We start from the raw sequence: 14063 nt of genomic DNA on the forward strand, positions 1-14063 counted from the left end.
ACAAAGAATTTGTAAAGAATGAGCTAAAAACTAGGCTTCAATGAATTGGACAACATTCACAATGGACTAAAGATGGTAAGAAAGCAAGGAAGGACAAAGAAAAACAAGTTTTTGCAAAGAAATTCTTCCTCAACAAAGTTCAAGAAGAGTAGTTCTTGAATATATTGCTCTTTGACTTAATTACAACTACAACTCTTAGTGCTACAGTATTTTTACTATCAATTCTTCGATCCCCTCTACAATGGGATTTTTCTTCTTTATATTACCCTTCTTCGCTCTATCCCAGCTGTCCACGTGTTGATTAGATGGCTAACTTTTATCCTCGTCCCATCAGCTCCTTCCTAAAGTTTTTAAAGGTAACTGAAAGGTTGAATATCACTATTCAGGTATCACCTCCACATTAATGCGGTTAGAGAGTTAGTTATAGAGCATTCAATGTGGTGGCAGCAGCTTTCCCTTAGATATTTCTTACTTTCCCATTGCCTTATCCCTTCCTGATGCTTATCCTAACCAGTAGAACTGCCCAGAATGTTGCTCTTGATGGCAAGTCCACCCTTCTGACCTCTACTCTGTTAAGCCAAGGTGGCATTCGTCCTCAGACCTCCTTTTTGAACCCTCATGAACAGACCCCTTTCTTTATTCACTAATGTGCACTTCCACGATAATGTTTACCTGTCTTCGGACTATTAAGTGTCCTCGGCTCAATATACACTTCTGGGCCTGTCACCCCTACGATCCCATGAAAAAAAAAATGCATATATTGCATACATAAATAAATATATGAATTATACATTTTAAAAATTTTCATTATATTACACAAGTTTGTGATTAGTATAATTTTGATAGAGTAAAGAAAAGTATTTAAAAAAAAAAAAAAAAAAAAAGGCCACCTGACTAAAATTATCCTTAATTTGATGTAATTTTCTTCCAGGGAGCTGTGAAGGTGATGGCAAAAGATCTTGTTAGAACGCGTCATCAGATTGAAAAATTCTATAAGCTTAAATCGCAACTACAGGGTGTATCCCTCAGAATTCAGGTATTTCATTTAATGCTTTCTGTGATATGCTTGTATTGTTTCATATTGATGGCTTGTATTTCCTCTATTTGTCTATACTTCTTTGTCTACTATATCTGAGAGCCTGTTGTTTTCTTATTCTTTTGTAAACGTGGTAGCAGAAGATAATTGTGTTTTTTTTTTTTACTTTCTATAGGGGGGAACTATTAGCCTTATGCTATATAACTAATTGAGGTTTTCCGGTTACCACTAGTGAGGACAGCTGACTACCTAATTTAAAAATAATTAAAAAAAGAAGAAGAAGTGATATATGTCCTGTATGGGTGTTTAAGTTATACTTGCCAATCAAAAAAAGAAAAAAGAACATCTAAGAAAAATTCTGGTTGGCTATGAAACCAACATTTTCTTGCTAGGGATGTATCATATTAAAATATCTATATCTATTGTAATGTGTATCTATAGTAATGTGTATCTCAGTCTTTCTTTGAGCCTGATGGTTTGGGTCTTGTTTGATCTCATGAGTTGACAGAATGTTGTGTTTATCCCATTGTAATTCTAAACTTTGGGTTTACTTCTAGACATTGAAATCAACACAAGCGATGGGGGAGGCAATGAAAGGTGTGACAAAGGCAATGGGCCAGATGAATAGACAGATGAACTTACCATCATTGCAGAAAATTATGCAAGAATTTGAGAGGCAGAATGAGAGAATGGAATTAACAACAGAAGTGATGGGAGATGCCATTGATGATGCTTTGGAAGGGGATGAGGAAGAGGAAGAAACAGAAGAACTAGTCAGTCAAGTTCTTGATGAGATTGGGATTGATGTTAATCAAGAGGTAATTCTATCAGTTTTCCCCTTCTTTGTCCTCGTGATTGACTTTGCAAACAAGGCTGTTATCCTTGTGTGTGTAAATCAAACTATTGGATTATAATTACAATGTCTTAACCTGTCTTAATTTGATGCACAGCTTGTTAATGCACCATCATCTGCTGTTGCTGCACCGCCAACCAAGACTAAGGTTCCACAAGTGGAAACAGCTAGTACTGATGACACTGGAATAGATAGCGAGTTACAGGCAAGGTTAGATAATTTAAGAAGAATGTAAGTGAAGTATTTTGTATAATATGAACTTCAGATCTGTTGTATAAAATGAAAGTCCATTTGGCTGTATGATATTTATGAAAATTGTGCGAGAATATATCAACTCATGGTTTGAATCACTGTGGAGTTTTAAATAAAATCATACTTAGTAAATTTTATACATCAGGAAATGAATGAATAATGATATGAGAAGTATTGGCCAAATGTGCCTGTGCAGGCACGGAGGTGATCACTGGCGTGATTCTATTGGGGTTCAAACCTCTGCAGAATGTTGAAATTATATCTAAATTTGCATGATACTTGGGATATTGGATAACTATTGCTTTCCGATTTTGCTCATAAAAAAGATACAGCGCGGAATAAAAAATTTATATATTGACAATTGGTAGTGACTTTAGGGTTTAAAACCTTGAATTTTCAAGACTAGCAAGCAGAGTAGGTTTTTTTTTATGTGGAGTAACTATTTTTCAACTGCAAGTACTGCTATGCTCTTGAAGTCATATAGAATGTCTTCCCTTGTATATTGGGGGATTTGGCTGGGGTTCAGTGCAGTGGACTTGTCTAAGGGTGTGTTTGGTTGGGGTGAAAACATGGAGGATGGAAAATAGGAAGAGAAAAATATGGTGAAAAATATTGTTTTCCACTGTTTGGTTGGGGAAGGAAAATAGGAGAGACAGAAAACAAGGGAGAAAGTTTTCTCCCCTGTGTCCACTTTTTTAATCCTCCCAAATTGGGAGGAAAATGTGGAGAGAAAAGTGTTGTTAAAGCACTTTTACACAAATACCCTCACCTACCCCTCATTCATGACCTCTTCTCATCCTTATCACTTTTGCCCTCTTCTCATCCTTACCTTTATAGCACACCAACGTCTAGGTTCTCTTCTNCCCCCCCCCCCAATGAGTAAAACTATAAGCTTTCTCACCAGTGTGAGGTAACCTAAAGACGACCTCACCAGGAATTTGGAGTCTCCCCCTAATAAATTCCAAATCCTTGCCGTCTAAGAAACATTCCTCAGAAAGAACATGGAATGGAGTCACAGACGAGGATGAAGAAGCTTGCAAGGAAGAGTGAGTACGCGAAGAAGGAGTTGAAGACTTGAGAAGTTTAGAAGGAACTGAAGGTTTCAAAGAAGAGGATGGCTTCGCAGGAGTAATTTCAAAAACAGAGTCACTGCTAGAAGAGGAACTAGACTCGGACTCACCAACCCTAGCCTCAATTTCTCTATTACCTATCTACGTGATAAGAAATCAAGGAATGATGAATCAAGGGGTAAAAATCAAGAAGCACTGGCCTAAAAGCAGCACAATCATGGGGAAGAAACGACCCAACTTGAGGATGTTTTCCACCAGACTTCTCAATAAAAACTCCTAATCTAGCAAAGAAGAAGGAAACAGAAGGACACTCACATTGAACCAAAGACAAATCAACCATAAATGAAATCTAAGAAGGAGAATCTTACCAAGATTTTGAGAAGTAAGGAGTTTTGATACTTCAGACCTCAAATATGGAATCAGCGTAGAGAGAGGAAGGAAGAAGGTGAAGAGTTCTTCTTTTCTCTAAAAAGGAAAGCTTGGTTTATGGCGCCAAAGGCCCAAAACACATAAGAACCCCTCACACGCACAACCAAGGCATGAACAACACGTGGCTAGTACTAGACAAAAAATTGTGTCTCCATTAATGTGATGGGACGAAAATTTCGGGAAAAGGAAAAGCAATAAAAAAACGGTAGAGTTATTCCTCTACTCGTCTCAAAGAAGGAACAACTAAGGAATAAAGGGGTAGCTGAAGAGCCACATTTTGATCCACAGACCTTCATTGAATTTGGTTATCTGTAAGATTACAAACCATCAGTAAAATGGGTCATCAGTAACACTGACGGCAGTTACACGCATTAATGATCTGGCCTTAAAACCTTTTCCTAACAAGGTTTGAACATTACGGACTCTAGTAGATAGCCTTAGACAGCTAAGCTGATCATTGTAAAACCGTTACAAGACTCTAAACAAGGAGGTAATGGCATTCAACAGGCTATTCAAAGCCTCCAATGTCTGGCACAATAAATGCCCTGAGCATTTATTCACAGACATGCTATATAAGGGAACAACAACAAGTAAGCAAGGGGACACTTACACAAGATACTCAGACTATCTCTCACATTACTCTGCTTTTTAGGGAGATAAACTAATTTAAGCATCGAAGGCTCCCCCAGGACCCTAGGTGCCCTCTTACATTGTCTCTTTGATATAGGGATTGATGGTTGTCCATACCAGTGATGAGGAACATACTGACGAACAGAAAGACATACTAACGAGCGGCAGTTTTCTGCTTCATCATTTATGAAGGCGGCTATATGAGTAAATGAGTTGTGATCATGAAATATGTAGCTCCACTTTGTATTAAAGTATTTAAAAGTTTTATAATTTTGAAATGCCATAACTTCCGTTCAGTTGAGAAATATTTGTTGTTGTGGTCCAAATATTTTTCAAGATTTAAGTTAACAAAAAACGTTTTTTCTCAAAAATAAAAAAGTTTGTTAGGGAACGTTTTTGCGACAATAGCCAAAAAATGAGAGAACAGCCCAAATCTCCCATTGGGTTCTTTAAAGTAATTATTTGTGGAGAGTGGCGAATCCAAAATTCACAATGTTTAGAAAACAAAGGCTAATGATGCTTTAATAAAAGAGAAATCAAAATACCAATAACAAAAATATTGAAAAATGCATTGAAACACAACAGGTTCGAAATTTCGAACCACAATTAGCGAAAAGAGGAAATTGAGAGAGGTTGTGAGGTAGAAAGGGAAGGTTCCCTTTTACCCATATTTCCACCCCCAAGATTTGGAATTATAAGAATCATTGTTGTTTGAATGGGCTTTAGCTATGAAGTTTCAGCTTTGTTGCTAAAACGTCCTTCTTTCATTTTGAATTTGATTGGGGTCTTTTATATTGAGTTTAGGATACTCTAAGTGATTGGTTTTTTATTGATAAAAGAGGTTTTGAACCCCAAGGTCTCAATCAAAGAGGTTAGAGTCAGATTTTTTTTTTTTTTTTTTTTAATTAGGTAAAAGGGTTGGCTTGTTTTTTTTGCATAATTTGGGAAATGAAGTGGCCTAAATTCGTGGGCTAATGTTTCCTAGACATAGCAGGCCCTTGGAGTCTACATTTGGTTGCTGTAGTAGACAAAGCTAGCCAATTAGGGCTATGCGTTTTAGGCAAAAAAAGTGTAGAGTAGAAAAGTTGGGCCAAAGTCAGCAAAAGCATACAAGCTCTTTTGGGGTGAAAATTTCAGGTACAAGACTTCTTCCATGAGCCTAACTGCTACTAGTGTCCTTGCCCACTTGTTAGCATGCATGGACTGGCTCATGCAAAATGTCTAAAAGAAACCAACCTATACCCCCCCCCCCCAAATCACATTTCCTCACTTAAGTCATGATTTAAAGAATAAAATATAATATAATACATTAATTGTACCCACAAGGAGGTCGAGCTTGGTTAAATCGGCTTGTAGAAAATGTGTCGCCAAAATGGATATCAACAAAGTTCACAAAAAAAAGTACTAAAGGTCCAAGCCTGTTTTATCGGCCTCCATTGAAAAAAAAAAAAAAAAAAAAAACGTAAACCAGGTTCAATATCGGCCATAAATTAGGCAATTCTGGTACAGACAGATTTGTGACCAAAAAATGTTCTCAATATTTCACAAATGGAAAAACAATAATAAATTGGACCCACTTCTTTCTCAGAGTTAGATAAAATTAAAGGATAATACCCACAAATACATTAAGGAAAGCAAGTGGAAGATGAAAGTGGCAGTGAACTAGAAACATGAGATCCAATGAGTCCTAACACAAATGGCACTTCCTCCCCAAATAAGAACAAAGTGAAAGACGAGGTTATGGGTTCAAAACCCAATAGGTGCATATGAAACTTACCAATCCAGAGAGAGAGAGATCATGTTTTAGAAGAAGATATGAACTTCTGCTTTTGCTTGAAAGATCCAAAATACACTTAAAGCTAGAAATTCACCTCCTTTTTTGTATTGAATTTTGTAGGAATTGATGACTAATCAGACAACAAAGCTCATTTTTTATGTCAAACAGACATCGCATTACTCCTGGGTTTTAGGACACTAATATGTCAATAAAAGATTCTTTTATCTTATAACCAGAGGGGGGTGGGGGGGGAGGGAGAATCCAACAATACACACTCAGAAAAGAGATTAAGAAAATTCATGTGACATACTGTTCACCTAGAGAAGCACCATATGTCATATTAATTTGTTGTTCCTTTTTTTTATCCTCTTTCTTAAGTTAAGAATTAAGAGAATCACTTTATGAATATCTAAGACACTATAACAGAACCAGCATGCTTGAACATTCACCTCAACCAAAGATGGAGCAATTAAAACTCAATATGACGTCCATTCCACCATGAAAGCAAACTCAGAAATAACAGAAAATAAGGTAACGAAAGATTTTAAAAATCCTAACAAGCATAGACTTGTCAAGCCAATGTATATAAGATATTAACTCCGTAAAATGGAATTCTTGCACTGAGATTGCCTATGTCACAGTTGAGCAGTATTTGGATTCCTCATCTGCTTCACAGACCAGTATGGTAAAATAAGGAGTAGCTCAACCAGTACATATATGGAGATAAATAAAACTAGAGATGCTATTCCGATGAAACAAGGAGTACACACAAGTAGTAGGAAACTATGACATACCATCTGCCCTTGCTTGGCACTTTTCTTTATCTCCATAATTAGTTTCTTCTCCTGTGCTTGTAGACCTTGTCTCTCCCGTTCAATTTCTCTAATAGATTTGTCCAGCATCCTCTTATTCTCCCGCAGAAGTTCTGAAGAGAAAAAAAAATTGAAACCATGCATACTTGAGTCTACAAACAATATATCAGTTAAAACTAAAGCTAATCATAACTACAAACACAATGCACTGCTCCAAATTATACCTAGGCACATAAACAACAACCCAAAATGAAGCCATAGACTATACAACACAATTTATGTGAGCGTGTACATGAATAGGACGCTTGCAATTCACAAAATTCTGAAATCCATTATCGGATAGAATAGAACTCATATGCAATGATATTGTTATTACTTTGCAAACCATGCTTATTATTAATAGATTGTGAGGTGTAGCAGTGAAGCAATCTTCAATATACTCGTCAAATAAATTACCTATGAGTTTGCTTAATCTTAATACACAACATAATACTTCAATAATCGATAATCACAACCGAAGAAATTATATTTTCTTTTTTCCAATCAAATTAAACATACCCAAATAAAAGACAATCACAATAAAATAATATATATATATATATATATACACTTCAATTACCTTTAAATCTGTTTAATCTTCTCTTCAATCCAATCAAATTAAATAAATATGCTCCAAATAATGATAATCACAATCAAACAAATTATGAATTCAATTAACTATGATTTTGCTCAATCTTTTTTCTCTCAATCAAATTAAATCCAGCTTGAACAAAAGATTAATTTCACAATCCACCAATTCACTCGTTGAAAAAGTAGTCAAGCTTTTCAAAAACCTAACAACGATCGCAAAGTTGACTCCGAATCAAAATTAAAACATGTATCTAATTGCAAACTATCACAGACACGCAATTCTATATAAGATAACAATGAATTTGTACAATTTATCAAACTTTATATTGTTTCTATAAATCATTTCATTAACAAACTAAACAATAAAACAAAAAAAAAAAGAACAAGGTCCGAGGAAGAAACCTGCGGGAGTTTTTCGCTTCCCGAAAAGAAAACTCATGACGATGATCGAAAACTAAACTGTGAATTTGAAGAATTTGGAGTTTGTGTTTTGTTGAATATAATGTCTTTGAAGAAGCAAATTCGATCTGATCTGATATGATCCGATGCTTATAGAGGAAGAGAGGCCTTTTGATCGTCCAACGCTTTTACGCGGTTTACAGTCGTTTAGGTCGTTCACACGTGGTGAGCTGAAGTGGTAGGGCCCAATTTCTTCGTTTGCTTAATACAACAGGTTGCGGCGCTGTGCTATTCGTTTTTCACACGTAAAGCTTCGAAGATAGTGGTGAATACAGTTTTGGAAAACAAAACAAAATAAAATAAAACACTTTATAATAGGGTTATTTATTTTAATGGATTTGTCTCAATTTGCATACAATAAATACATATTTGAGTATACAAATTTAAGTAGTGTAATTTTTTTTTTCAAATTATAACAAATAATGTTATACCAGAGTGATTTAAACCTAACTCGTATATATGTATATAAACACGGGTATGTGCACGTATTTTTGAAGGCTAACGCTAAAAATTTAATGAAATATATTTGGTCCCATTTGAATAATGTTTTCCTAATCGAAAAGTTTCAAAACAAAAAAGATTGTGTTGTTCTTAACTAACATAGTTCTATGACATGCATGTGAAACGCCTCCTATAGAATTAATCACTTGATGTGTGATGATGCAAAAAATCAATAGTTGAACTCCTCGTCATAGTGGTTGGAAGATGTTGCGAATGGGGTCGTCTCTGTAGATAAGAATCCTGCAAAATGAACTGGGTGGAAGAGTAACAAGCTAGTGTGGCGTTAGCCAAACCACCTCCAATGCTTAAGTCAATAAGGGAGCAAGATTCTAGAGAGAAAATTAGTAGAGAGTGATTTCATAGAGTATTTATATGTACCTTTAACTTCTATTGTCTTCTCTTTTATAGTTATGTGTCTCATTAATGGGCAATGATGTGCTGCATTTATGCTCAACGGCTAGTGCGTTACAAAATCTTTGTCTGGAGATCACAATTCATTCTGTAATCATTGCTCCGCCTGTTACGCTTCATCATCAATGTGCATAATAAATACGTAACGTCTTCTCTAGGTGAATGACAATCTGCGTATAACGACAACTATAAATTTCTAGTTCATCAGCTGCCTCCTTCGTTTGTTTTCTCGTCCTTTAGATGAGATAAAAACAAATTCATCTGACGCTTCATATTTCGTGTACAGCACATTTATGACGACTTGATGTCTTAGTGGTTGGGTGCCACGTGTACGACTAGGATGTGCTCGACGTGCGAACATGTCTCGATTTTCCTGCGTGAGTTTTGGCCGCTTATTTTGCATTTTTCCCTCCTCTTTCCTTTCTTCTGTATTTTTCCTTATTCAATTTTTTGTTCTAGGGTTTGTCTCTCCTCCAAGCTTCCTTTCCCTGTTCTGCATTTCCTGGTAAGTCCTTCGTGCTTCTTCTTCTTTTCTGATTCTTCCATGGTAGATTATTTTGCTATTAAAGCAGATTGTCCTTCAATAGCTTTCTTTTTTGCTCATTTAGGTAGATTACTTGAGTCCATAGAGGGGGAGCGTCTTGAGAGGGTCAGTTCCTTCGTAGGGAAGCACTGTCCATATACTTTTGTGATTTGTTCTTTGTTTTCTTTAGTCTCCCATTCTGCTGAAGTAGCTAGGTTGCTGAGGATGTCTGAGGTAAGGTCTAGTGACCTAGAGACTGGGTTATCCTTATCTGATGATCATGTGGTCTCGGAGGCCACTTTTGTTTCCACCCCTTATAAAGCCTGGAACATCTCATGTTCCCTTACGAGAAAAGACGAGTAGCGAATCAGGGATAGGTTCTAGTTTCCCAACTCTGTAAAACTTAGGAGCCCGAGTGACGAAGAGAGGGCTTGTCACTCTTACGCCGATAAGGTTTGTTTTTACGAGGCCGATTTTACCAGTGGCCTTTGTTTTCCTACTCATCCCTTCGTTAGGAAACTTTTTCTTATTTGCATCTCGCTTCAACACAGCTAGTTCCTAACTCTTGGCGAATCCTTGTTTCTTGCAGGGTGGGGTGGATGTCCGCCAATGATGGTGATATCATTAGGAGGGATGAGTTTCTCCATTTTTATCGTCTGAGGAAATCTAAGGACCTCGACTATTATGAGTTTAGGGATAGGGCATCTAGGTTAATCCTTCATTACCCATCTTCTCTCCGAAACTCAAAGCCAAATTTCTTTTTTATCTAGGGAAGTGATTGCGAGTTTGTCCTTGGTGAGGACTTGGACGAACCTCCCAAGTTTTTTCGTAGTTAAGGAGTTCCTATATCTGGTGCGTCTTTCTCGTCTTTTCAATTGCTTTTCCCCCTTTTTTTTATGAGTAATGATGATAGATGGCTTACTGGTACTCTTGTTTTGCAATTTCCCAGCGTCCTCATCTAAAGAAGAGTAACCAAGGTCGCACTGAGAAAGCAAAGGAGTATCTTGAGTCCGTCAAGGATTTTGACGAACTTGTTTCTCCTCGATCCTTGTTTTTACACTTTTTAGGTCCGGAACCATCAATTAAGGTTCAGAAGAATTTGGAAGTTGTGAGAAAGAGTACTTGTTTCTGCCTTCTTCCTTTTTTTTTCTTTTTCTTTTTTAATACTTTTTGCCTCGTCCTTTCAGGAATAAATGACTAGATTTAGCAAGAAAAAATTAGCTGAGGCCTAAGAGAAGAAGGCCAAAGGTGAAACTGTCAGTGGTCTCTTATCCAAGAAGAAGACTGGTGACGTTTCTAAGAAAGACCCTGTGACGACAATTCCTCTTACGCACTCACCTGCTAAACGCCCTGCCTCTCCTACTTCGTCACTAGAGATGATTGCCTCTGGTGGAAAGGAGATTAGGAAGAAGAAAAAGGCTGGTGGTAAATCTTTCCTTCTTAACTTATGGGATGACACTAACACAGCAACTTTAAAGGCCCATGAGGCACTTTCTGTGGATGATCTGAGCCTTCTAATGGCGAAGTCATCCAGTGAGGTGATGTCATCTCACATCCAAAAGCTTGTGCAGGTATGTGTCGTTGGTCGTCTCTACTTTTTCTTTTTCCTTTGCTTTACTTCTGCTGAAAGAAAATTTCTTTGTAGGGGGAGTCCCTATTCGTCTCTGGGAAGCTCTTGGATTTAGAAAAGAAGGTGGCCACATCTGAGCCTTTGGTCAAGTCTTTATCCACTGAAAATGAGACGCTTAAGAACAAGGTTGCTATTTTCACTATTGAAGCTAAGAATGACAAGGAGCGCGTGGCAACCTTAGAAAAGAGCCTACAAGTGGAGAAGGACTTCTGCAAGCTGAAGGACAAGCAGATTGGTGACCTCGAGCTGAAGGTGCAGAACGTTGGGGCCACGATGGTACAAGATTTTAAAGACTCTGACGAGTACTTTGATGAATTATGCAAGTACTATGTGAAGGGCTTTGATCTTCTCGTGAAGTGGATGACAAAGCACCACCTTGACTTGGACCCTTTTGCCTTGGCTATGGACGATGTCAAGAAAGAGCTCATGTCCTCTAAGGCTACAACGGAGAACGTGACGGAGGAAGCCACGGACATTGCTAAATGAATGAAGGAGGCCACTGTTATAACCCCTGCAGACCCTGTCCCTGATGAGCAATAATCTTTTTTTTTTTTTTTCATTTCTTTGCAAGGCAAGAACAATATTTCTCTTTGGGCTCGTTGTTTTGGGCAACTAAACAATTCGTTGTTTTGGGCAACTAAACAATTCCTTTGACGATGATAGATAAGTTTATGGATTTCTTGCTTTTAGCTGTAGTAAACAACTCTTTTGTGCTTAGACAACCCTTTATGACAATGTTAGTTGTGTTGAGACAACCTTTATGTTTAGCTTGCATTTGAGCAACTCTTTCGTACTTAGCTTGTATATGAACAACTTTTTACCTTCGATTATGTTGGAATGATTTTTTTTTTATTGAGTCATATTTGAATGACTGTCTTAGTTGTGTTTGAACAACTTGGTACTTTTTAGCTGTGTTTAAACAGCTTTTTATTTAGTCATGTTTGAATGACGATCTTAGTTGTGTTTAAACAACTTAGTATTTTTAGCTGTGTTTGAACAACTTTTTTTTTTTCGAGTCGTGTTTGAATGACAATCTTAGTTGTGTTTGAATCACTTAGTATTTTTTAGCTGTGTTTAAATAGCTTTTTCTCGAGTCATGTTTGAATGATGATCTTAGTTGTGTTTAAACAACTTAGTATGTTTTATCTGTGTTTAAACAGCTTTTTATTAAGTCATGGTTGAATAACAATGTTAGTTGTGTTTGAACAACTTAGTATTTTTTAGCTATGTTTGAACAGCTTTTTCTCGAGTCATGTTTGAATGATGATCTTAGTTGTGTTTGAACAACTTAGTACATTTTAGCTGTGTTTAAACTACTTCTTATTGAGTCATGTTTGAATGACGATGTTAGTTGTGTTTGAACAACTTGGTATTTTTTAGCTGTGTTTGAACAGCTTTTTATTAAGTCATGTTTGAATGACAATGTTTCACCTTACTTGTGACTTGGAGTCGTGGTATTGGATCGTCTTTTAGGTTAACCATTTTTTGTTTTGTCTTGAATGACGATTATATTGGTTGTGTTTAAACAACTCTGATTTAGTCAACTTTGGTAATTGTGTATCAACAACTTCGATGGCTATGATGCCGTTGGTTGTGTGTGAATAGCTTTTGATTTGAAATTTTAATGATGAAGGTCCTTGAGATGTCTCCCAAGGACGACTCCTAAACGTTGCACACACTTTGATAGTGATAGATCATGGATAACCATTGATAAATACATATTGCACATGACAGATCATGGATAATCATTGATGAATAAGCATGGATAATGCTTTCATGTATTATTGATCTTATGAATGACTGATCTTATGAATGATGAAAGTGATGGTCGTCACACATACTGATATGAAGATTAAGTAACTTGAAATGTAAAGCATTCCTTATTGGTAGTATTTCTTCAAGTGTTCTATATTCCATGGTCAAGGCAGTTCCTGGCCGTCTAGAGACTTCAGGTAGTAGGAGCCTTTTCTGGAATGACGGATTACCTCGTATGGGCCTTCCCAGGCTAGTCCTAGTTTTCCTTGGGATGGGTCCTTTGTTGCCTATGACACCTTCCTAAGGACGAGGTCTCCTATGTTGAACCTTCTCACCTTAACCTTTCTATTATAGTATCTGGTCATTGCTTCCTTATGCTTTGCCATTCGCTTCATAACTTCTTCTCTGACTTCGTCAATTAGGTCCAGATTGCTGTTAAGCTCCTGTTGATTCTTCTGGTCTTCATATGTTTTGACTCGGTAGCTTGTCAATCCTACTTCCACTTGTATGACAGCCTCATTTCCAAATGCCAGTCTGAATAGTGTTTTTCCTATTGGAACTCTTGTGGTCGTCATATATGCCCAAAGAACATTTTGTAGTTCTTCAGGTTATGCCCCCTTTACCCCCTCAAGCCTAGTTTTGATCATTTTGAGCAAGCTTCTATTCGTCACTTTTGTCTGGCCGTTGGCCTGAAGGTGTCTTGGAGAATAATAGTGATTCTTGACTCCTAAGTCTTGGCAAAATTTTTGAATCTTGGGGTTGTTAAACTGCTTTCCATTTTCTGATATTATGACATATGGGACTCCAAACCTGCAAATGATGTTTTTTCCACAACGCTTGTGACTTTAGCCTCTGTTATCGTCATCACTGGCTCTACTTCTACCTATTTTGTGAAGTAATCAATTGCACCTATTAGAAATTTGAGTTGCTTCTTCCCTAGAAGGAATGGACCCATAATATCAATTCTCCATTAGGCAAAGGGCCATGGTAAGGAGATGGGTGTCATCGTCTCTCTTGGTCTCGTTTGGACATTTGCGAAGCGCTGACACTTGTCACACACTCTGATGATGTTGTATGCATCTTTCTATAAGGTTGGCCATTAATATCCTGCTCTGAGGGCCTTTCCTACTAAGAATCTTGCCCCAGCGTGGTTTCCACAGGTTCCCTCCTGTATCTCACGGAGCACATAATCTGCTTCTTCTAAACTGGCACATTTTAGATATGTGAGCGAATATCCTCTTCTGTATAGCACGTTGTCAATAATGATGAAGCGAACTGCTCTGATCTGCATCTTC

The 14063-nt window shown here is 37.2% G+C and overlaps 1 protein-coding gene across 1 annotated transcript; it reads left to right on the forward strand.

Moving 5' to 3' along the window:
• Window positions 1–900: 900 nt before the first annotated feature.
• LOC112023518 (vacuolar protein sorting-associated protein 2 homolog 1) lies at window positions 901–2239 on the forward strand. The gene is made up of 3 exons (XM_024056121.2): window positions 901–1036; window positions 1594–1854; window positions 1987–2239. Exons 1-3 carry the CDS (start codon window positions 947–949, stop codon window positions 2122–2124), a joined length of 489 nt encoding a protein of 162 aa, XP_023911889.2. The 5' UTR covers window positions 901–946; the 3' UTR covers window positions 2125–2239.
• Window positions 2240–14063: the final 11824 nt, after the last annotated feature.

This window comes from Quercus suber, unplaced genomic scaffold (genome assembly GCF_002906115.3).
Source record: "Quercus suber isolate HL8 unplaced genomic scaffold, Cork oak 2.0 scaffold_96, whole genome shotgun sequence".
In the NCBI taxonomy this organism is placed as follows: Eukaryota; Viridiplantae; Streptophyta; class Magnoliopsida; order Fagales; family Fagaceae; genus Quercus; species Quercus suber.

Coding starts and splice junctions, on each gene's coding strand:
- LOC112023518 (XM_024056121.2), top strand. CDS start 947: ATGGCAAAAGATCTTGTTAGAACGCGTCATCAGATTGAAAAATTCTAT. Junction 1,037..1,593: donor GTGTATCCCTCAGAATTCAG/GTATTTCATTTA, acceptor GTTTACTTCTAG/ACATTGAAATCAACACAAGC. Junction 1,855..1,986: donor GGATTGATGTTAATCAAGAG/GTAATTCTATCA, acceptor TTTGATGCACAG/CTTGTTAATGCACCATCATC.